General features: G+C 39.4%; 1 protein-coding gene across 1 annotated transcript; it reads left to right on the top strand.

Annotated features, from left to right (window-relative positions):
• Window positions 1-14,836: 14,836 nt before the first annotated feature.
• On the top strand, window positions 14,837-17,704 carry LOC144715081 (LOW protein: ammonium transporter 1-like protein). Its single transcript, XM_078589963.1, has 9 exons — window positions 14,837-15,119; window positions 15,223-15,282; window positions 15,372-15,419; window positions 15,663-15,795; window positions 15,873-15,949; window positions 16,529-16,624; window positions 17,104-17,174; window positions 17,257-17,347; window positions 17,449-17,704. Exons 1-9 carry the CDS (start codon window positions 14,868-14,870, stop codon window positions 17,560-17,562), a joined length of 942 nt encoding a protein of 313 aa, XP_078446089.1. The 5' UTR covers window positions 14,837-14,867; the 3' UTR covers window positions 17,563-17,704.
• The last annotated feature ends 7,972 nt before the right edge of the window (window positions 17,705-25,676 follow it).

The raw sequence follows: 25,676 nt of genomic DNA, 5'->3' as shown, positions 1-25,676 counted from the left end.
GGGTGATTTAGGTGAGTTTTTGAACTCCATTGGTATATTGTTACTCGATTATATTATTTGGATACTAGAATCTGATTCAACTCAAGGTTGGACATGTTTTTCTCATCAAGCTTGATAGATTTTTTTGGTGAAGCATTTTATCAGATGCCTAGCATGCATTTGAAATATTCTTGATTCATCATATTTTATATTTAGCTTATAGTACAAACGATAAAGTGATTTTGAGTATTTAAACATGGAAATCTTTGAGTCATTTTGTGCATCATTTTTATAATTTTATCTATATTATACTGTAAATTCGCATTCCGTACATTTATTCTAGAAAAGCTTAAAATCACCATTTCTTTTTACTCAAATTCTACATGATGTTTGAAAGACATTTTTATCCCATTTAGAATATGGTTTGAAATATTATTTCTAATGTCATTAGTTCTCGCACAGGTGGGTATTACATATTATAGCACAGAGTAAAAATTCATTAAATTAAAAAGAGGAGAACAAAAAGGGGATCTTTTAGTGGCCAGAACTGCCATTTGAAGGAGAAAGTCGGCAATCCTCAAGCCAGTCACCAGCTAGTGAGCGCACGACACTCAAGCTGGTCAACACTCGGTGAGTGCTGCTGCACATGGAGCCTCCAATGGCTGGCACACACAGCCTACATAAGGTCCATACAATAGCCTGCACACACATGTAGAAGGGGGAAGTAGACTCTTAATTCAAAGGATACATGGGAATGGCATTTATATAGCGTGACTTGTTTTATAATGTTTTGATATGGGATTAATGATGAACTTTTAAGTTGCAGAATGGCACGGGCGGGGGTGAGAATTTTAGAGATGGATCATGGCCCAACGGGCCACGATCTTAATAAATAGAAAAAAAAATTATGAGCAGGCTTTGAGCTGACCCGGCTTGAAGCCCATGTCATACCCATTCGTTTTAAGTAAACAGATATAATCTCAACCGTCTTATCTTATTAAGGAAGATTAGATAGTGAGATCCCCTTTGTATTTTTAACTCTCTTTCTTTTTCATTGGTAGCCTTCTGATTGGCTGGGCTGAACACGTGGATGTCAGTGCCAAGTATTGAGTGAATTAGAGCACAAGCCGGTGACACGGCAGCTAATGGGGCTGTTGACATGGCAAAGAGGGTTGCACCTAATTAAGAAGGGTCTATGTCTATGATTAAATTTCAGCCATTAACCCCTCATATATGAGATACAAAAACCGAGGGGCAGATACGACATAATTTACCCCTTTGGCCATCATCTTTCTCAAATGGACTGTGATTGCTGACCAGGGGGGGAGTGTCATGGCTGTCACAATGCCTTTAAGGACCCTCCGATGGCCAGTTGATGCAATTGACGGCCAGGGAAGATTCCCCCCCGCCCTCCCCCCCCCCTTCCATGTTTTAAAGCATTTCAGAATTTGGGGTATCTTACTAGTGGAGAAATAAAATGGTGAGAGACACATTCTGGCAAGGGGATGAGTGAAAGGAGGGGGATGCTTCTTTAGTGGGCTCAATGGCTGAAGACGGTGATGGGGGACCATCCGCCAGCCGAGCTTCAAGATCGTCCCATCGCGACCCGCGGGCAACCGCGTCGTGAAGCTCGAGCCGACGCAAGGGACGCAGAATTCAAGTACACGGCCTGAGGAGGGAGTTCCCCCGATCACCCCATCTATCTTTTGGCTTTTCATTATCGCATTATGTCATGTTTTCATTTTCGAACCGTATTCTGTTTATGGCTCGATTAGGGGGTTCCCTCCCCTAATTACGAGCCAACCCTTAGGGTTCCCCACTTATTACCCTCCCCCCCCCCATAAAAGGGAGAGGAGGTGCCCTAGAGGTTGTCGTTGTTGTTTTGATGAAGAATGGAGTTTTCCTTTTCTATTGAATGACTGCTCTCGTTTGTGAAGTCTTGAGCCCGTAGCAACTCGCAAGGAGTGAAGATCCCCTCCCGGGGTGGCGGGATTACTAGGTTGAGGAGGACAAGGACTGGCCGACGCCACCGACTCCTCTCTCCCTCCCCGAAAGAGTCGTCGCCTCAGCCTTCGCCCCGCCGCTCGGTCTTCCTCGACGCAGACCGCAGTTGCTCTTCGCCCCTCTCTGCCTCCGCCGTCACCGAACTCCTCCATCCCGGGGTCGCCGCCACGGACAGCCCGCAGGTCTCCGCCGCCCGTAGACCATCCGCGCGGCCAGGTGCCGCCGACAACCCGGCCGCCGACGAGCTCTGCCGCCGGGACCATGAGGGCGCCGAGTCACGGGCGACCTCCTCGACTCGGCCCCGCTTTGACCCGGGGCAGCCCAACCCGCAACCGAGTTACGACTCAGCCCGCCCCCCTCCCCCCGACTGAGTCAACCCGGTTTTAAGTAAGGGGCTGCGTTCGTAATTCCTTCCCGCGGGGAGGGTATTCCGGACCGTTTACGACATCTCCAGGCTAGGCCGAGCGCCGGCGAGTCCCCGCCGCCGCCGACTGGCCGCGTGCCGCCGCCGCGATCGCGCTGAGCGAGGTGTCGCCGCCGCGCTCCTTTTCGGTCCCGTCTCCGCGCCGCCGACCTCGTCTTCTGTACCGTCTCCGCCGGTCGTCTCCGCGCGCCGCCGCGCTCTTCTCCGTGTCTTTCGCCACCGCCAACGAGCCCGCCGCTTCCACGGTCCGTGTCCCGGGTCCAGGGGACGCCGACGGCCGCCTCTCTCTCGCCTGAACGTCCGCACGACCCTAGTGTCCGCCTCGGCCGCCGCTACTGGTGGGGTTGTGCGTATCCACGCCGATCTCGCGCCCCTTCAATCGCGGTCATACGCATCTTGGCGCCCTCCCTCGACGCCGCCGCGGTTGCCACCGCCATTGGTCCGCACGACACCCGTTGGTCGCGAACCCCCCCGAGCCACGGTGCGTCGACCCAGACGGGCCTGCGCGCCGCCTCATCCCGACGCCCCTCTGGCCGCTAGTCGACCCGCCCCGACGCTATCCGAGCACCGCCGGCCGACGCCCACCGCCTCCTCCCGTCTCGGCACCGCTCCTGCACCACTTCCGTCTTCGGTCCACCGCGATCTACCGGACCTCGGTCCGCAGGTCAATTCGCTACCCCTTGCGTGTTAGTATTTCTTCGATATATCCATTGCCCTTACATACCTGATCCGTGGGGTTGGTGAGCGATTATCCCACCCTATTCCCTCCAACCCTACCACCGGGATAGACTGTCCTGTCAGTGATGTCCGCACCCGCGTGTGCTTCATTGCCAACTATCCATTGCCCTTACGTACCTGATCCGTGGGGTTGGTGAGCGATTATCCCACCCTATTCCCTCCAACCCTACCACCGGGATAGACTGTCATGTCAGGGATGTCCGCACCCGCGTGTTCTCCGTAATTTATCGGGTCATCGGGAGTCGAATCGTACGTGGCCCGTACGGATCGCTGGCCAGGCCCTCGTCTTACTCAGTCATGGATTGTGCTTCTCGTTATTTTGTAATTGCATCATTTAACATCGTCGCCGAACTGCATTCACCTATGTCGACGGTCCTTCACCGTGTGTTGCGACACGAGCCACCGATCCCGGCTGACGTGTTGCATCAGACGGCTTTAGGCATAACTGAGGAAGACATGGATCTGCACTATCGTGGAGGAAGATGAGCAGGGACACAAACTAGAGGCTAGGGGGTGGTGATAAGCACCCTGACCCCTGCTTGCCACAATCAGGGTACATACAACATCTCTCATGACTCTATCTGGTTGATAAATTTTGGCAAGAACATGTGAGGTGACATTAGTTTTCATTAAAAAAAGAATCGAGTAGAGTTTGCTAAGATTCCAAGGACAGTTTTCATATGGGTATTGTATCCAAAATCTGGTGTGCACTTGAAGCTTCTAAGCGAATTAAACAATTTTCAGTCAATCTCCTCTTTATATATATATTTCATATATATATATGCTTCCTAAATATATTTCCTATATTAAATGTATTACTATCCATCTAGGATAACCATACATATAAAAATTGTAAATACAAACTAATATTCATCTTCTTAATATTCTTAATCCTTCTACCTCTTCTCTCTTTCTCTAAAACGACCTAACTAACCCCTTAATTTTCTTCTGAATTAGATAACCCCTGTTATTCTTAAATTCTAAACATCCAGTCTATTAATATATACACACATTTCTCTCTCCTCTTATTATTATCTCCTCTATTTAAGTTCTTCTAAAATTTAATGAAAACTTTATTTTCTATCTATCTAGTTAACTGGACTATCTTAATCTTTGCACTATCTTTCTGCTTACTTCTCTTAATAATTAATGAATCCCTATTCTTCTAGTTATTCTTCTAATTCTTCCTAAAAGGATATATATATATATATATATATATTCTTTTAGTCCATACCATTCCTCCACTTATAATACCCACTTTCTTCTATCATAAGTTATACTTCCTCTCTCTTTCATTCCTTTCCTTACGTCTTGCTAAACTAAATATTACTATCCTAAATTCTTACATCTTATTACCATAAAATCTTATTTTATATATAACTATCATCATTATCTAAGTAAAATCTTAATATCTATAATCATTACATCCATCTCTTATTTTATATATAACTAAGCATTAACTAAATAAATAGCCTCATATCTTCTATTAATGATATTCTGTTATTTTATCTATCTCACTAATCTTCCTTACTTCTTCCACAACCTACATTAACATCACCCATAATTACAATACCATTAATTCAATACAAATATCCTACTTCTTTGCTATGTCTAATATCTATAAAGAATATATAAATAAATTCCCATATTATCTCTCTCTAGTGCTTTCTCAAACCATATACCCTCATTACTATTACACATTATTTTAGTTTTCTCATCCATTTAATATTTCATCCACCTACTAATTACTTATCACTTACTATATTGTTCTTATAGTTATTACTTCTCTTTAACTACAACTCAAATATCGATTTCTCTCTGAAGGCTAGTCCCAGTGGAGACAAATTTGCTCCTACTACACGCCTGAGTGAATTTCTATTTTTATAAAATTTATTTGATTTAGGAAAATTAAAATTACAAAGAAGGTTCAGTCAAATACGTAATTTTCCTTTATCAATAAAAAATACTAAAATTCAGAATAATATAATTATAAAATACCCTTAACAAAATGAAATATAATTACTTACCTCTTTGTTACTCTTATTAATCCTCTCTCTATTCTCTCAGGCTCCTCTCGATATCTAATTAAATAAAATCTTATAAATTAGATAGTATATATTCTCACATATCTCTCTCTTAATCTTAAACTCCTAGCATTTATAAATATTTCTATATCTCATTAATCTATTTCTAATTAAATAATCTCTTCATTACTATTGTTAACGTTCTTATCCCCTTTCTTCTTCATGTTTTTTTTCTTAAATCCTACTAAAATAAATACTCCTATTGATTAACCTCTTACCTATTAATCCTCCTTCCATTACTATAATCTATATACTCTATCCCACATATAATCTAAGTATTAATTAAAATAATTAATATCATGATAAATATTCAACTAATAATAGTTCAATATTAATCTCTGTGTCTTATTAGTCTTAATCGATGCTTACACTCTAAAGATAATTCTGCTACTAACTAGATTAATATCATCCTGACTTAAATTTAAATTTTTGTTGTAATTTTAATTTTCCAACAATCAAATAAATTTTTAAAATATAGAAACTTACTCAGATATGTATAGTTGTGAGTAAGGTCGCATCCACAGGGACTGGCTTTTAGGTATATATTCAATAATTGGGTTAATAATTAATAAGATATAATAATAATAATACTAAAGATAATAAGAATAATTAAGTAATTAGTAAGTAGAGAAAATACTAGTTTAATAAGATAAATAGAGAAGAGAAAATATCTAAGATTATATATATATGTACTGGAGATACTAAGAATAATAAAGAATTGAAGAGCTTAGATGTTATATTTAAGACGGGTAATAAGATAGATAAGAATTGAATAAGAATTGAATAAGAATGACTAGTTTACTAAAAATTAAGAATAAGAATATGTTGAAGAAGCTAGATAAATATATTAAGAGAGGATGAAAGGGTTAGAGTAGTATTTACATATACTAAGAAGATAAGTGAAGGGAGAGCATTCATTAATTATTGAACTATAATATACTAAGTATAAGTATAGAGAGATGTTAAGATGGAAGAAACAGATTACTAGAGGCAATGAGGGACTAGATATGTATATAATCACCTATAGTTGAGGAGAATACGTTATATAGTTATAATATTTACTACACAGATAGTATATCTATCGTAATAAGTTTTTTAAATTATTCTTATAGTCGAAATATGGAGTAAAGGGACAGTTCTGTCGAATGCCCTTAAGGTCTTCGACAAAATGCCCTATAGAATATCAAAATAGGATAGATTTTATCTTTTTATATTTTCTATTTTTTATTAGAGTTTATATAATCAATTTTGATAATCAATGGGTCCATTTAGTTAAACACCCGAGAGGTGTTCGACGAAATGCCTGATAGAAGATCGAAACGTAAGAGATGTATAATATACTTAGTTATATTATGATTTTTATAAGTATCTTATATTGGTATTGTAGAGGAAATCAAAGGTGAGGGGGTATTTCTATCGAACCCCCGTGAGGTGTGATAATCTCAATTTTAGGGTTCAAATTTGTCGTTGGTAATTGAGTATATTCAATAAAAATATATTTAATTGTACTTAAAAATACTTAGTTAGTGATGAGTATGGATCATATCCACAGGGAACGATGATTAAGGAATTATTTTCTTATACTAGTGATGATTGACGAGAAGATCGACGGAAACAATATTAGAGGATGTTAGCTAGTGATATCGATAAAAGTTCGTAAGTTATAAGTTAAATTAACTTAAAGAGAAGAGTGAGCGATTGTGATGGATGTCACGATGAACAACGGTATAAATGAGGATTGTTGTTGGATATGGAGTGCTATGATGGCGAGGATGGAGAGACAAGAAGCGAGAGTAAAATGAGAGTGCAAAGTTGATGATAGACCCTAATTATGTTAACTATGACGTCATGAAAGAGACAACGTAAGGCGAGGATACTTACCTTGGATCCTTACGTTTCGCTAGGATCATTGGGATTTATGAGTGACAGTAGGCTCCCCTCTTCTCCAATCTTCTCCCCACACACCCAAGACACCAAGAACACTCTTGATGGATCTCAAAACTCACTATCTTTCAATCAGCCCACAAGAGTAGGAAGCAAGTTCAAGATGATTTTTACAACGATCCAGGTCTCTATTTATAGATCAGAGGTATGGTTAGAAAGAGGAGGGGAAGATGAAGCAACGTTGAAAATTTTAGCTCATTCAGAGTGGTAGATTAAAAGTAATGGCCGTTTGAAGTTCAAGCAATCCTAGCCTTTATTTTCTTCTCTCTCCTCATCCATGTCATCGGTTTTGTGCCTGTTAAGAAGTCAAAGCACTTGATATTCTGTGGCTTTTTGTATTCCGTGGCTTTTTGTATTCCGTGGCTTTTTGTATTCCGTGGCTTTTTGTATTCCATGGATTTTCGTATTACGTGCCACATGTACATGACAAAAGGACAAAAACCAAAGAAAAAACCTCTTTCTCGACGCTGACGTGGCGGCATATCAGCGCGCCACGTCATCCTATGCCATAAAAAGCCAAAGCTACTAAAATTTCATATTAAATAAAATAAAATGCCAAAAAATATGTAATATATATATATTGACTCATAAAAATCACATCTTTCCAAATTTAATGTCAACCAATTCCAGAAAAATCATACTCTGCCTCAAAAATTATATTATTTTAGAATATATTGTTAGAAAACTCCCAAAAAATACAGAACATTTATAAATTTGTTCTAAAAATAGATTTAATCATTTTAAGCTCGATAACATGCAAATATGAGTAATTTAATGCATAAAACACGTAAATATAATAATATAAGGCACTAGAAATGAATGTTATCAAGGTGTTCGACAGAATGCCCAATAAAAGTCGGGTATGAGGTATGTATTTGTATTTTTAACTTTTATAAAGTTTAGATAGTGGAACTTACGTAAAAATCAAGCAAATAATCATCGAACATGTGTAGTGTTTGATGAAATGTCACAAAGAGTTCTCGGTACCAAATTCAACAAAAATACGAGAACTAAGTTGATTCAACTTGAAATTAAGCATATAGAGTGATGGAAAACATGAAAATTAGCCGAGGAAACACATAAAATAACCTGAATTTCCCTTATTTGAAAAGAAGGGGTGGCAGCGCCGATTGCCACTGTCAAGCTTCAATTTAGGGATCCCCTTTCTCTTCTCCTCAGTTTGGTGCGAATTCAGGCTGCTTCTGAGCTTCTTCAGATCCTTCCTTGCTGTCCACAATTGCCGGCATTGTCGTCACGCCGTAGCTTGCTTCCAAACGTGGAAGGGATCTCCACTGTCCTATGGACTTATGGTCAAAAGATCATCAAATTGGGGGCTCTCGGCCCCTTTTTAATTGCCTGGGAGGGATCTCCCAAGCCGTCCAATGGAGGGGGACGGCCTTGGGGGTCCTCTCGGGCAGTTGGATTGCCCAGCAGTCCCCCCTCGCCGGCTGATAACACACGAATTCAGTTGTAAAATGATATAAATATGTGTTATCTAGGGGTATTAAAGTGGTTTAAATGCATATTCTCATATGGAATTATCATTTATCTGCATTAGAACCACTTATTGAGCACTAAATCAAAATGAAGTTAATTTGGCGAGTATATGATTTTTCTGATTTTCTTTGGGTATTCTTCCAATACATTTTGATATCAGATTATATTTATGCATTTCACAAAAGGCTTATTTGAGTCAAAATATTTTAGTTGATATGTTTCAGCAGGAGATTGGACAATTTTGGAGGAAAAAATTCGGAGAAGAAGAGCCAAAACGAGCACAGAACACGAGGAGGCGGAGGAGAGAGAAAATGATAAAGTGGGGAGACAGCCCACTTTGAACCCCATATCTCGCAACTCCACCGTTGGGTCACGCTCAAATTTTGATTGTGAGTTTTTCACTTCATATACTTTCAATCCAACGGTGGAAATTGCCAGAAAATATCTAGAACTCTTGTAATGAAGGGACTGAGGGCAAACGGGAAAGGACTTTACCCTTTCACCCAAGGTACTTAAACCTTTTTTTTTATTATTTTCTCTCTGCCTATTCTAGAGTCTTCCATCCACGGCTGAGTAGACAGAGGAGGAAGTTCTTGGATCAAACAAGGTTCTGAGTTTATTTCATTGCATTTTCTGGTCTTGATTTCTAGATTGTATTCTTCTAAATCGCCTTGGCTCGGGCGAAATGTTCTGGCCCTTTCTAGGAATCAAAACTGATTTTGATTGAGATGAATATTGAGCCCTGAATACAAAAATGAACTAAAAATTAGATAGATTTCATTTCCTTATAGTTTAAAAGTTAGACACCTCCTAAAGCTCTTGATAAAATTGAATCAGCTCCTATATAGATTATCCTTCCCACTTACATTATCTTAGTCCTTACTCTATTTCTGACTTCTTGATCTTGATTTCAAGATCAAGAAGCCTAAATAGATTTCTCATAAATACAATCCTAATTTCTTTTTACCCATCCTGAGGTTCTTGATCTTCTTGACAAGATAAAGAAATCCTATTATCTCCTATTATCTCCTAAATATTCCTCTCCCAACTTCAGCTCAAAATCCACTAATCAGATTGAACATCTCATTACCTACTAAGCCTCTCTTGGACGATCCCTGATATTCACACTATACATATAAGTATTGGGGTAAGTTTATAAATTGAATTGCATATTCTGAATTTCACAATGACTGTAATTAAGGCATATTAATCACTCAAAATTCAGTTTATCACCGGCCAAAAATGGCCTCCAGCCGCCGACGTTGACGACCAGGGATGAGTGAGGATAAAAGTGCCCCTGGCCATCCAATCTTGCTAATCTTGGTCCAACGGCTAAATCAATGTGGATGGGGGGTGCACTAAATCACAACCGTGGTTCCAGATAATTTAGTGCACCCCCCGTCCACATCAGCATTTGTGTAGGAAGCCCACGCCACCTCTGCGTTCTTTGATTTGTTTGCCGAGGGTCTCGTGATCCGTGTCACCCCCCCCTTGCCAATAGGAGGGCCTGAAAAAGAAAGAAATTATACTTTAAATCAATCGAATAGATCTCTATCGTCTGATCTTCTTTAAGAAGATCTGACAGATGAGATCGTATCTGTCTACTTAAAATGGACCAAAAAGACAGGATTCGGGCGGGTTGCCTTGAAGCCCAGTCTTACTTTCTTGTCATTTCCTTTACATCGCGTCCCATTGGGATGCGATCTCTTTATCGTTCACTGGCGCGGTCTGATGAGAGGGTAAAAGACAATGGGGAATCTAATCCTACATTGAAGGTTTTTAAAAGTTGGAACGCTATATAAATGTTAGCTGGGTTAATATTATGAAATCAAATAAAAGCCATACCTCTCCTTTTGAGTGTGCGATCCTCATGGGACTCTTTGTGGGCCTGTGTTTCCCCTCATGTAGCCTGCTTGGGCTTGCCAGCCGGGCGTGCTGCCCCTTGCTGGCCATGGGGGGGCTTGCGTGCCCCTGCGCACTCGCCTGATGTGGCTGGCTTGCGCGCTGGTGCGCCTGGTCGGCTCCCTAGCCGGCCCATTAATAACCCTTTTATTTAATTTTTATTTACTTTTTTTATCATTCATCCTTCTTTCTCCCTTCAACAATTCTTTCTTTTACTTCAACTTCTTCTCTGCCAAAAACATATAACTGAAATACTAGAAAGAGCATTAAAATTACACTGCCTTAAACATATTTTTACTAAGAAATATTTATAATTGTAGAACATGCATGAAAATGACATAAAATGCATTATTTAATAACTTTTTCTATTTAGTGCATTTCATGAAAAATCTTATAAATTTGGACAAAATACACATGAAATTATCCCGAAATGACTTTAAAATATGTATAATTACACGGCACATTTTGGGTTTATCACTTGTAATACCATAAAATCGTTTTAATATCCTACTTCTTATTATCTTATATTACTCTCTCTACTCCCTGGTCTCCCTAACACTATCCACTATTACTTATTATCTGAAATTATCTCTTCTTTTAATTACTTTCTCTCACTTACTAGTCACTCATCTCATTGTATTATTATCCCTAAGCCTAACTAAATAATTGGGCTCACCTCGAAAGGCCAGTCCCGGAGGAGATGACCTCACTCCTATTATACACATATTTGAGTGAATTTACATAATTACAAATTTTCTATGATACATGCAAATTAATTTTTAAAGACAGTTGTACATTGCAGTATGTTTCCATCAACACTTCGAGGGTGACATATGGAGTGGTTATCACATCCTAATAGGTCATATCAGTCAGTACTAATGCATTAGAAAATCATGAGAGCATCCTTCTTCCTTGGGCAAGGACTTGATTGTATCCTCTTCCTAGAGTTATCTCCTCTTATATGAATGTTGGAAAATTGAATTTGACCATCCAAACATTTTCAGGGTACTTAACGATGCATACACTCTACAATAATTTTAATACCGTAGGAAATCAGATGTACATTGTCAAAATTTCAAAGTTTCATCCACAAGATGCCTTTAATGCCTTGAAAACTTGAAAGTCATAAACAGAATTACACTTATTTTACAACCTTACACATGCCAAGGTAATCTAAAGAGAGATTATATCAATTATGGAGTGAAAAAACAAACTACATTGCATGGTAAAGGGTCTTTTAATCACTAGAATTTTTAACACATCTAAACAGCAAAGGTAAATAATATTATGAATTAAACTGCTAATATAAAGAATTTTTATGCTAAATTATCACTCTAAAATTGATGGTAAGTGATTCGAAACAAAACAACTAACCTGATGCAGCCAAAAAAAAGATGGATAAAAGTTCTATCTCAACTTCCAACTGATTCCTCTCCAGGATAAAGCGTTTGATTCAAGCTCATTTTTCTCCATCGTTGAAGTGCCGGTGGAAGTTGAGTTTCATTCAAAATAAAAATATTGGATTTCATATTTCTAATGAATGCAAGCACACTCTTTGGCTCTGCATAGATGTTTCATACAGCACAAAAATTACAAAGTTTATACTGGGGGACTGGAGAATGGGGCGAAAATGCATTCAAATAGGCTCAAACTTTCACCATTGTATTGGAATTGGACAACCATGACTCCCCAATTTTCTCCTTTTTCTTGAGATTGAGGACAAGCTTTCTTGATTTTCATGGGACATGCATGATGATGTTTTCCTTAACTTAAAATGTCAGCTTGGGCTGAGTCAACCTTCATGTCTACGCACACCTACCCAAGCTCTCTAGCATGTTGGCTTATATCGATGTAGTAGTAGCCCGTGCTACACCTGAGGCCCATCGAACCACCTTGCTTGCCTGCTAGCTTGCTACACCTATGACCTAATCTGCTGAAATTGATCATTTGTCTCACTCCTGCTGGCATGTTGGCGAAGTCATCTGACCTGACATTCCCTTTTGTGATCCAATACAGGGATCCAATAAGCCCACTTTTCCTAAAATAAAATGAATATTTAATAATAGATCTGACAAGAAATAATTTGGTTGTGAAATAAATGCTAGAAATATCTATAGGTTATATAAAAATATAGAAACTTATAATAGCTCAAAGGAAAAATTTCATTAACGTCTGATTCATTTTGATGCATTATATTTTCATTATGAGGGGTAAGTTGGTAAAGTATGTGTAGTTATTATGAAATAAAGAGGCAATAATAAAAACAATATTGTTGGATCCCTTTTGCGAGGTTTTAATGCTTGATGAATACTCATTGGCGTTCAAAATCGATTCTTTCGTCATCTTCTTCCAACCTAAATTGAGCTACCAGAAGTGCCAGCCAAGAGCAAAACATATCTTTATACTAGAGGGCTGCTAAGTTAGTGCAACAGACTAACACTAGTTGTTGTCTGCATGTCATCATCATCGCCATCACCACATGCGATGTGGACACAAAATTTTTCAGTACCTAAATGGTAGATGACAGTCCATTAGTTGGTGGGCTTGGGTTGGAACCTTGGCATACCCATTTTTGATGCCCATCAAATGAGAGCTAATATCCAAGTGTGGAACTAGTTTCCCTATGAAGCAACTGTTCTTTGCTGCTCCGATCATTTTTGTGTACAATCAATTGCATCTCACTCTGCATTTCATCGAGCAGTTATTGATAGTGAGGTCCTCGATGGGGAAGGGAAGTGTGATATGGTACAATGCTATCACTGAGAACAATGATGTTGGTGGTGAACTCACATTGTATTGGTTATTATTCTGAATTATATGAATGGATGCTTTTTATTTCAGAGCGTCAATTGATGAACATAATTTTTTCCTGGTTTTTGCTGCTGAAGCTGCTTCATACAGCACTTTAGATGCCCGTGGCTAGCAAAGTTTGAGACTTGAATGATTGTAGTCACCATAAAAACATCAAACAATGGACTAATCTTTTGTTAAACCTTTTCATACCTTACTTGTTTTGAGTGTCTAGGTGATTAGATTTATGGCCGCTCCTGGTTAATTAAAACATTGACATTAAACTTCTCACTCCATATTCACAAATTTCTCATTTTTGTTAGCATAATGATATACCTAGAAATAAAAGGTGAGACCATCTATTTCTATAATGGGTAAAGGTTCATAGTGATGAATATTTATTTAAAATTTTAATTTCCAACATTTAATAATCTTACTTTTATGTAAACATAAGTACTATATTACATCACTAATCTAAACAAAGGTCTAGAGAGTGCACTTGAACTTATAGATATTCAAAAATTACCAATTTTTTTAGATGTTAATATAGCACATTATTATGGCCTATGATTTAAATCAAACAACAATAATTAGATGTATGATAATCATGATTTGAAAAAATCACATTGAACCTCAATAATTACATAAAACGTCTTCTTTGAATTATTAAGTTTATAGTAATTCAACACTATACCTATTATGCTTTCGTTATAATATTTCAAAATTAATTTGAATATAGATTTAAGATAATTAGTAATATTAAAATTCTCAATCTACATCCACAAATGTATCTTATTTGTATAATTATTAAACTTCTTGAAATCAAACACGACATCGGTTATTTGTTAAATGGCCAAATGATCTAATTCATGTACAGTCGTGTATATGTTTCAAACTTCCAGTATTTTAAAAGGCAAGTTATGACTACATAATTATCATATATAATGTAAATATTTTATCGATGATGTCTAGTTTGCGTAACAAATTTTCTGGATATTCCATATTACATCATTAAATTCTCATCTGGTGACATCAATTTATTACGATTCATGATTAACTCAAATCGTTATAGTTCAAAATTCTTATTTCTGAGTTGAAAATTCTTCATATATGTCTTTGCCAAAATAAATTACTGATAAAAAATATACTTGGGGAACATTCTTTATTTCTCCTTTTCTTAATTTCATTCTTAAAGAAGTCATAATTTAATATCAAATTAAATATTAATAGACTCATCTGAAATAAGGTTCATGATTGAAAATTCATAAGTTAGAAATTAAAATTCCAATCGGCGATCGGATCAGCCCTATATACTAGTCAAATCTTTCGATCAGACTCGATTCGATCGGATCGGATCGCCGGGCCAACGGCAAAATGGACGGTGAGGATGCGATCAACTCTAGGGACGAGGGACGGTGTAGATTGTATAATTACAGTAGAGTGGTAGTTATAGGGAGAACAGACTGATATTTTTGGCGGTTGCAGCGAGAGTTCAAGAGCAGGCTATGGCGGCTCTTCGATTTACCCCTTCTTCTCTTCCATGCTCGACGAGCTCTCGATTCCGCTCTTCTTCGCCTCTCTCTGCGACGTGCAGATGGCCTGTAGATGTCATCGCTCACGTTTTCTTGATCAGATCGGTTCGAAGAAGAGCCCCGAGAATTCGACGACGGCCACTGATCGGCTGCGCCTTGGCGGAATCGGACTCGCCGAAGTCCATCGATCAGCAGGGCCTCCGTCCTCTCCTTCAAGAGATCGCCGTGAGAATCAGTTCGTAGTTTTTATATTTTTTTAGTTTGACTGAGGTGGTGAAGGTAATTTTGGATTTTGATTCTAGGGCGGTGTTAAATTTGCTTTTTGCAGGAAAGTTTCAAGCTCCCTGCGGAGTATTTGGAGAAGTTGCCGCAGGACCTTCGGATCGATGTAGGGATATGATACTTTCACGCATTTTTGTGTGTTTTAGAGGAATATTGCCGTTTTCTGCTGACACTAAGTTCCGAATTTGTCGTTAGCTTAACGACGCTGCCTTCGATCTCGCAAATGGACCTGTTCTTGATGAGGTTAGTCTTGCTGTTTCGGAAGAAAGTTGGCTTTATCTGCTTGACCTTTACCCCATTTACCATGTCCATAGTGAAATGTTCAGAAGTTCATTCCAACGGTTGACTATTTAAATTTGCATTAATCCATTTTATTATGGCCCCAGCCTGCATACTTCTCGATCATCTACTCCTCTCATACCTACTGTTTTGGGCTTTGAAAAGCTTCTCAATAGATCTGAAAGCTCCCCTCCTTGATGTTTCCAGTGTGGCCAGGAAGTGGGGGGATTGTTTTCTTCGCTTGCACGATCATGGGAAAAAGCTGAAACTTCGACTTCTTCTAGCATTGCAAGCGAGCTGCCTCTTTTAGAAGCTAATTTAAATGACAGTGTGAAATCAGGCAAGGCCTGGGCAGCCAATTTCCTTGCGTTTCTGGGTATTAATTATGTCCGTATTCATCATTTTCTCGTTCTACAGCAACCGGAAGACGACTGTTGTCGGCAGGAAGGAGATTTCAGGGCATGGGACATTATGGAAATGGGGAGCTCCTAAGGGTACGTACTTATTTAAAGACGGCCCTTTTCTTCATTACAACAACTTTAGAAGTTCATGAACTTCTTTCTGGAATTTTTTTTTTAATTTTAATAAAATCCACGTCTTTTTATAAGATCATACTTAGGCTCTCCTCCGGATCGGGCCATTTGAGTATTGCTTAAATTACAACTGCTGAGGCTTTCTTTGTGTGATTTTCTTTGATCATAGGATCAGTTTTCTCGTCCTCCTTGCTAATACTTAGATTTCAGATATTGGGTTTCTGTTGGTTCAGGAGCTTTGGAGAAGTAAATTTTTATTTGACTTCTGTTCATAAAGGTTCTTGGTCAAGTTTTTTTTGATATTTCATAGATGCCATAATAACCCATTCAATGTTAGAAGTATTTTCTAAACAATTTAAGAATTCATATACTTGATGACAATACTTTTATCTTGAAAAAAAAAAAAAGATCATCTGAGATCAGTAATCAATCCAAAGATAGGAATTCTAATAACGCAAGACTTCCAGAGCCTTGATCCGGAAGTTTTATGCCAATCTTCCACATCTTGGTTTTCGATTCAGATGAAATTATTTTTATCAGATTGGTAGAGCTATGGTCGAGGCTGGAAAAGTCCTATCCGCAAGTCCAGCAACTTCAGCAGGCCAGAAGCCACAAACAGAAGTCAAGATGTTCAAGGTAACCCGTTTCTGCCTTTCTTCTTTGTGTAGCCCACGCATCTTTGATTTGGTGTTCAATATTTTTAGGAGTTTCAGGCTCTCTTATTTTAACCAAACGTCGACCAAGCCATCTATGTATCCATGAATTATACAAAGCCCGACATCAGTCGGGATATTTTTGTCATTTTATTCAGGACAGTTTCCCTTTATATAGTTGTAGGCCTCCCATGAGTCGAGACTCAAGTCAAGAAGATGTAGAGAGTTGGTGGCTTCAGCACGAGAGATCTTCCCTGAGAGGTACAGGGATGATCTGGGGCTGAAGCAAACACTGCTTTGCCATTACCTTTCTATTTTCTTTTACCATCGTTCCATCATTCCCTCGCTTTCTCTTAAAGCATCATCCTTGATAGAGAACTAAATCAATGTCACTATAATTGAAATGACCTTCCTCGATATATTTTTGGAGCCCATTCTTGATGATGGTCTACTGGCTTGCAGTTTGGGGATTTGCAAGTGAAGTTGACTCCACAAAAGGCCAACATTGGCGCTGCTATAGGTTTAGGCTTTGGGTATGTAAACCTTCTTCGTTTTTTTATCAGACTATCATTTTATTATTAGATTATTCATTTTAAATTCATTTTATATTCGTAGCATTCTTTCCTGGGTGCTGGGCCAAGGGGTTCAGAGCATACCTGAGAGCTCATTGCAGTATGCAAATGACAACGCCCTACTGCTGGCCAAAGTAAGCTCTCAAAGTCAACGCTTTCTATCCAATGATGAACATCATTTCTCTTTTGTTTCTATTTTCGGACATCTGTATTGTTTCCTATCTGTCTATTGCAGTCTCTGAGGGGAGCTTTGCTGGCCATGACTTATTCCAGTGCTGTATTGTCTTCGTTCACTGCCGTTGGGTTGGTGCTCTTGAGCAGGCAGTTGAGCGACACCAAAGATAAGTGACATTATATGTTTGCCTTCTAGTTTCTTGTGATCATGTATGGCTTTGACCTTTATCTATAGTCCATACGTTCAGATGGTCGGGGTTTTGGTACATTAGTTTGCTGCAGCTAATATAATAAAGAAGATGCGATTTCTCTCTGAACCACTTTTCTTATTTAAGAAATTTCTTCAATATTCTTATGTTACGACCCCCATCTTATCTAGGGTTATTTTCTTCTTTTTTTCTGCCATGAGCATTTTTGTGCTTTCTGTTTTGGTTAGACTTCCCTTTATATAGATTTAGCCCCCCATATCGAAGTGCAGGAAATAAAAATTTAAGATTTTCATCATGGTGAATGATCTTACTGCCATCATCTCCCTTCCTATACCCTGTCTCCAGATAAGAACACGTTCTTCTTATCAATTTACGATCAATGTTCTAAAAGATTCTTCATTCGGTAAACTTAAAATTCTCTATAAGAACCTTGAAAATTTAAAAAACTATTTCAAAAAGTTGCATCGATTCAAATTTTCAAAATTTTTCATGGAATGGGAAACTGTTGATAATGCCCAAAATTTGATAAGGAAATTTTCCTCTTGTTTGGTTTAGAGTATAGAGCGGTTAGTGACATAGAGTTTGATGTCTTTTTTATGCCCATCTGTTTCACTTCCTATCCGCTCCCTTATAGGATTTCACTAATCCCTTGTGTTTTTCCTCTGATGGGACTTTTATGTGGGCCTTGACTAATATTTTTCTTCCCCTCTTTAATCTTCCTTTCTTCCTCTTTGGGAAATTTCTCCTCTCGAGCCCTCCCCTTGAATCATATTGGGATTCTTTCCTTGTTACTTGTTAGTCTCTCTTTTCTTTTCTTCTTCAACCCCTCAACTAAAACCTCTGTCAAAGTCTCAGCTGATTTCATTTCAGTGCGAGTCATTGGAATGAGATAGGATTTTTTTTTAATATAAGATTACTCCTCGAAGAAGTCTTATTTCTTTACTGGTGTGATCAACTGAGTGAGTAGCCGTTATGTTTATGTCCTTTACTCGAAATTTTTTAGCTGATAATTCCAGCGTTCATATAGTTGTCGACAGACCATTCTATGGTATCAATATCTTGTGGCTGGGAAGCTTGAGACTGGGCATTGGTGACATTTTGCTCAAAATTGAACCCCCAAAACTGATATGTTCATGAAGGGTATTGGTTGATGATAAGCAATTTGATCGATAATTCCAAATGAATCTTGATTGTTGATGGCTGAATAATTCATTGCCAACCTAAGAAGATCATTTTCCTTAGGGTTGAAGGTATGGCATTTTATTATGTGTAAGCGTTTGTATGAAAGTTCCAATTATTGGAATCATAAATGAATGGTCAACCCTCGGTCAAGACCTTTTGAGTTAGGCCAACTCTAGTTCAGCATCAGAAGACGTTAAGACCATCACAAGATTTCAAGAAAGAACAAATAACCAATTTAAATTAAATTTGAAGGTTTCCTCTACCAATGGTTGAGTTTTTAGATCAGCTGAACTATATTTGGGATATAAAATGACATAGAATATGTGCAAATGTATGGTTTGATCCATATTTACAGAAGTATTTAAATATTCTATAGATCCAAAAGTATGTATTCTTTTGTTTTTTCTTATGAGGCTTTTCTTTCTATTTTCTTACGATGCATCTTCTATTTCGTATTGTGATGCTTCTTCCTTTTTCGTTTCTTCTTCATACCGGTCTTTCTTTTTCTTCTAACAGGCTCCCTCTTTTTCTTCTGCATCCTTTCTTTGTATTCTTCGTTTGCTCATTCCATTCTTATTCCTTTATCTCTTTATCCTATTCCTAATTTTTATCTTCTTCTTTTTGATCTTTTTTTTAATATAGCACAATGGTGGATGGGGTTTCAAATGTTTTCATTGGGCATCATTCTGTACTTTGATTGGTTCATGAATATATATAAGGGTGAGTTCTTAAAAAGCATTTTTATTAAATTATTTCAAGCACTAAACTATTTCTTGAGAGGTGATTTTGAGGTATTTTATTATGATAGAATGGAATAAGGTGATTCATCCCGCAAGCTGAATTGGGTACAAGTGTCTAAAGAAATTGAGTTGAAAGAGAGCAGTGCAAATAATAGGAAAGGAAAAATTGGTATGAATACATGCAATGTGTTAAGTGTACTTTACATCTGGGGGATGAGATAAGTACGCCTAGAACATTTTCAATGCCACCGTAGAACTGAAAAAATATAAAAGCATCACTCCATTCTGGAGACATCTTCAAAATTACTATAAAGTGCAAAATAGGCTGAAGGGTGAGGGATTCAAGTGATGACCCAACAGTTTGTAGCATATTTCTTTGACAAGTTAGTCTGCAAAAAGAAATACTTTACTGGCTGCACACCCAAATGAACAAAAAAGAAGAACTAGTGTGGTCCATACGCTTGTCTGATTCGCGTTAAAATATTGTTAGGAAGACGTACTTCCATTATTGAGCCTTTTTATCATATCAGTGCTCTTTTTATGTTCAAACTAACTTTACTATTCTCGGTTCTTATATGCTATCCTTCTACGAGCTAGGCTTGAATTCTAAGCTTCAGCGAGCTATTCTTAAAGAAAGGCTATTACGAGTAAGCCCTCCTTTGGAAATCAACCTTATGATTTCAATTTTTTGGAGTGTTGAACGTGTGTTGAGTTATGAATTGGAACGATGCATGTGTTTTGGCTATAGCTCATTTCATGTACAGAAAAAATCAACAGCCATTTAAAAGCTCAATTTTTTATCAACAACAGTTGTACTGGTCAACATGCTCGTCGTCCCCACTGTCATCTTTCCCATCCACAGTCTGTTCTCCTTCTACGACGGTCGCACTTTGAAACGGGATGAAGAATTTATTATAAATCAAACCATAGGTATTTCATTGGTTAATATGGGTAAACAAAAATCTGAAACTGATAGAAGAAAATTACAAAATATCTTGATGAGAATCAATTGGAGAAATCCATTTCTTGACATAATACTATTCTTGTGAGCGAAGGTAAAAAAATTATTATGATTTATTTGTTCTTGATTACTTCACATCGACTTGAGGGTCCAACTCCACAGCATTGCTGGAGTCCATGTTGTATATTTAATTTTCTTTTCTATCTTTTTTTCGTCCAACAAGCGCAATAAGTTCATAAACCCGGGATTATTTTTGTTACACAGCGCAAAACAAGGAAGATACATCATACTTACACTGGGTAGATCTCGATGAAATAGTTATCTAGCTGCAACAGCGCAAACAAAAAGAGAAAACTCATTTTCTCTAAAACGACAAAAAAGCTCTTCTTCTCCAAGTTATCGAGAAACGCTACAGACGAGCTCCAAAACCTCTGCCTCCTCGATCTGGAATGAGCCAGAACCACGCAGGGAAAGGGGTAGATAACGGTAGAGAGAAATTATCGCTATTCCTCACGTTCACCGCCACGATATCGATATTTCCTTGGCGATACTGGCTGCTAACGAAGTAGACGCAATCAGCCAAAACTCCACAGAATTCTCTCAAATTCAACGCTACGAAGCCGTCTTCTCCAAGCATGATAGCGTGCCCGGCTAGGTCCTTCATCTTCACCCACTCCCTCCCATTATTCTGCCTTCTCGGCAACCAAAACACCTCAAAAATGACCGGACGATATTCGCAAATCCAGGACCGGAGCAGGATAAGCTCGCCAGACATCATGCCGAGGTATTTCTCGCAGTAAGAGTAGCCCCCGCCTCCGCTCCCTTCTCCGGCGGTGGAGCAGGATAAGATGAATGTTCCATGCTGCGAAGATCAAAGACGAAGACTTGGCCATTACTAGCGAGCGCGTAGAGCTTTCCGTCGTCGTCGGAGGTGATATCCTCGAAACTCCATGCATGGCCGGCCATGAGATTTGTCCAGACTGATAGAGTGATCCTCACCGTAGATTCCAAATCCAACGTTTAGTTTCCTATTTCGTGCAGGATTAAGTCGCAGCCGTCGGATCTGTGGAGTTATGACGGCATCCACAAAGCCACGTCTGAGGAAGTGGGGCCCGACGGTTGTAACTGCTATCTTTAGACTTGTGTTCGTTTAAATGCTCCTGTGAAGGATGCTGTGTGTGTGCGAAATACGCTGTGTTTTCTTCTTTCCTTAAGTGTGTGCTTTTGTTCTTGGTTCTCCCTCCGTCTCTGTGTGGCTTGGCTTGAAGCAGGTCGTTCCTTGAGAGCCTTTGTGCTTACAAGTGGTATCAGAGCCAGTCTGATTCCAAGGACCTGTCGCAATGCCGAAGCGTGGAGAACCATCAACTCAAGGAGAGATGAACACGATCGACGACTCGACGAGGAAACTCGAGGTCGTTGTTCCAACACCGCTGACGCAGCTCTCAGCGACAAACTACCAGCACTGGGCTATGAGGATGGAGGTGCATCTCGACGCCCAGAATCTGTGGGATGTTGTAGCCGGAGCGGAGACGAATCGACAGAAAGACAGGCTGGCTCTTTCTGCCATGCTTGCTGCGATTCCAGAAGCATCAGGAGTGCAGCTGGATATCAAGAAGAGTGCAAAGGAGAACTGGGAGATCATCAGATCGTTCCATGTGGGGATTGATCGGCTCGCCCAGTCCAGAGCTCAAGGCTTGCGTCGAGAGTTCGAGAATCTTACCATGAAGAAGGAGGATAAGATCGGTGATTTCACTGACAAATTCACAAGAACAGTGTTCGAGCTAAGGCAATGTGGTGACAACATTGAAGATCGAGAAGCTGTGAGAAAGCTGTTCGTTCCATGCCCCCAGTGCGACACGCTTACGCTCACTCTGGAGCAATTCGGTGATATGGACACCATGTCACTTGTGGAAGCTATTGGATCTCTCAAGATCCACGAGATGCGTCTTGCTGAACGAGATGCAAGGGAAGAAGAGCAGGCACTGTTAACTAGAGCTATGAATCATATGAAGAAAACCAAACCTTCCGAAGGACAGACCTCAAGAGGACGAGGACGCGGAAGGGGCAGAGGCAGAGGTCGAGGCAGAAGCAAAAATTCCCAAAATGACGACCAGAAACAAGATGAAGAGAAGAAACCGTTTGATAAATCAAAGGTGCGGTGCTATAACTGTCAAAAATTTGGGCATTTTGCAGATGAGTGCACGAATGAAAAGAAGCGAAGAGTTCGTGAAGAGGCTGGAAATATAACAGTGGAGGAATCAAAGTTGCTTATGATGTTCACTGAGGCCGTTTTTTTGCAAGAAACCACGGAGGAAAGCCAAGTTTGGTATCTTGACACAGGCGCAAGCTCTCATATGACGTGTAAGAAATCTTTCTTCCACTCTTTGGATGAGAATCACTGTGGTTTGGTGAAATTTGGGGATGGCTCGTCCATCAAATTTGAAGGGAAAGGCTCTGTCTTTGTTCACAATTCAGATGGTGATGCGTTAAAGCTAGAAGAAGTGCTATATGTGCCAGATCTCAGGGCTAATATCCTTACTTTGGGAAAACTGGACGAAGCTGAATTCAAGTGCTCCTTAAGTGGAGGCTTTCTTACCATAACCGATGATGTGGGCAAGCTATTTGCTAGAGTAAAGAAGACGTGTGGCAGTATGTATGTCCTAAAATTATTTGTTTCCGAAATCTGCCAGTTAACACAGGAAGAAGAGAAGCAAGTGTGGCTGTGGCATTCCAGATTGTGTCATCAAAATTTTCGAAGAATAGATGATATGAGAAGAAGCAGCATGGTTATGGGCTTACCACCAGTTCATTTTTCTGATAAATTATGCAGGACTTGTGTTGCTGGAAAGAAAATTCGAAACTCCTTTGCAAAGTCCTCATCTTTCCGAGCCACTAAAAGACTGGAGCTGCTACATGGTGACTTATGTGGACCTATTCAACCATCAACAATCGGGGGCAACAGGTACTTCCTATTGCTTGTTGATGATTTCTCACGTTTAATGTGGGTGGCCTTTCTGAAAGAAAAATCAGAGGCATTCAGTGCTTTCAAAAGATTCATAAGTCTTGCGGAATCAGAATGTGGTGAAAAAGTGAAATGTCTCAGAACAGATCGTGGAGGTGAATTCAACTCTGAAGAGTTTAAGCTGTTCTGTGATGCAAATGGGATAAAGCGACACCTCACTGCTCCATACTCCCCGCAGCAAAATGGAGTTGTGGAAAGGAGGAACAGAACCATCATGTCCCTTGTCAGATGCATGCTGAAAGAGAAACAATTGCCTCTGGAGCTGTGGGCAGAAGCAGTTAACACGTGTGTGTATGTTCTCAACAGATCATCCAACAAAAGTCTCCAAGGTACAACTCCTTATGAAATGTGGTGTGGAAGAAAGCCAAACGTGGAGCATCTTCGTGTATTTGGATCAATTGCCCATGTCAAGCACACGAAGAAATCAGGCAAGCTTGATGACAGAAGCAGTGTCATGATATTTATTGGCTATGAACTGGGTACTAAAGCATACAGGTGTCTGGATCCAAGTACATTCAAAGTGGTTATCAGTAGAGATGTCATCTTTGAAGAAACAGAGAAATGGGATTTTGGTCAACAAGCGAGGGATGATTTCAATCTTACTTTTATTCCAGTAAATAACTCATTGTTTGAGTCTTCCACAGCTGCTGAAGATTCAAATGAAATCATGCCCCAACTTGAAGACATTGATCGAGATCACCCCTTTGATGAAGAAGAACAATCTGAAAGGATGCGCTCCATTCAGTCTATCTATGAAACAACTGAAGAAGTGGTAAATGATGAATCTTGTTTTCTTTCAAGTGACGAGCCTTCATCATACACAGCAGCAGCTCAGAGTGAAGTATGGAGAAAGGCTATGAATGAGGAAATAACAGCCATTGAAAATAACTCCACATGGGAACTGGTGAAGCCAACTTTGAAGTGCAAGCCAATTGGAGCAAAGTGGGTGTTTAGAATCAAAAGAAACTCTGAAGGAGAAGTAACCAGGCATAAAGCACGATTGGTGGCAAAAGGCTATAGTCAAAGGAAGGGAGTAGACTTTGATGAAGTGTTCTCACTAGTTGCGAGACTAGAATCTATTAGAATCCTCATGGCTCTAGCAGCTCAATCTAAGTGGAAATTACATCACTTGGATGTTAAATCAGCTTTCTTGAATGGTGAAATCAAGGAAGAAATCTATGTGGTTCAACCAGAAGGCTTTGTGATAAAAGGCAAAGAAGATTATGTCCTTAAGCTAAAAAAGGCACTAAACGTGCTCAAACAAGCCCCAAGGGCGTGGAACTCAAAACTGGACGAGGCGTTGACCAGAATTGGGTTCAGAAGGAGCACAAGTGATCATGCAGTGTATATCTCATCAGTAAATCAAAACACTTTGTTGGTGGGAGTCTATGTGGATGATTTAATCATCACCGGATCAAGTGCTGAAGATATTAACAAGTTCAAACATTCCATGGAAACATTGTTTGACATGACTGACTTTGGTTTGCTCAGTTCATATCTGGGCATTGAAGTGCAACAGAGGAATTCCGAGATCAGGATATCCCAAAGTTTATATGCTTTAAAAATTCTTGATGAGTTTAATATGCAGAATTGTAACTCATCCAAGACACCCATGGAGTTTCGACTGAAATTAAGCAGAGAAGAAGAAGGGGACGAGGTGGATCCTACACTGTTCAGAAAGCTAATTGGGTGCTTGAGGTATCTAACACTCACTCGGCCCGACTTAGTTTTTTCTGTCAGTTACCTGAGCAGGTTCATGAATAGACCGAGCTCAACTCATATGTCAGCTGCCAAGAGAATCTTGAGATATGTGAAAGGCTCCATCGATCTCGGACTGGTGTATAAACACGAGGAAGTGTGTAAGGTAATCGGATATTGTGACAGTGATTACGCAGGTGATGTGGATGACCGGAAGAGCACATCTGGACTAATTTTCTTTTATGGATCTAAACCGATTGTCTGGAACTGCTGCAAGCAACCTGTGATAGCTTTGTCATCCTGCGAGGCCGAGTATATATCTGCCACCGCAGCAGCTTGTCAGGGAGTTTGGATTAGTCGCTTCATAGACGAACTCCTTGGTAAGCATCAACAAAAGTTCGAGATGTGTATTGACAACAAGTCGGCGATTGAAATCAGCCGAAATCCAGTTCATCATGGGCGAACGAAACACATTGA

Source organism: Wolffia australiana, chromosome 18, assembly GCF_029677425.1.
Source record: "Wolffia australiana isolate 7733 chromosome 18, ASM2967742v1".
Taxonomy (NCBI): domain Eukaryota; kingdom Viridiplantae; phylum Streptophyta; class Magnoliopsida; order Alismatales; family Araceae; genus Wolffia; species Wolffia australiana.
The sequence above is the reverse complement of the archived record's forward strand: the minus strand, read 5'-3'. Positions and strand labels throughout refer to the sequence as shown.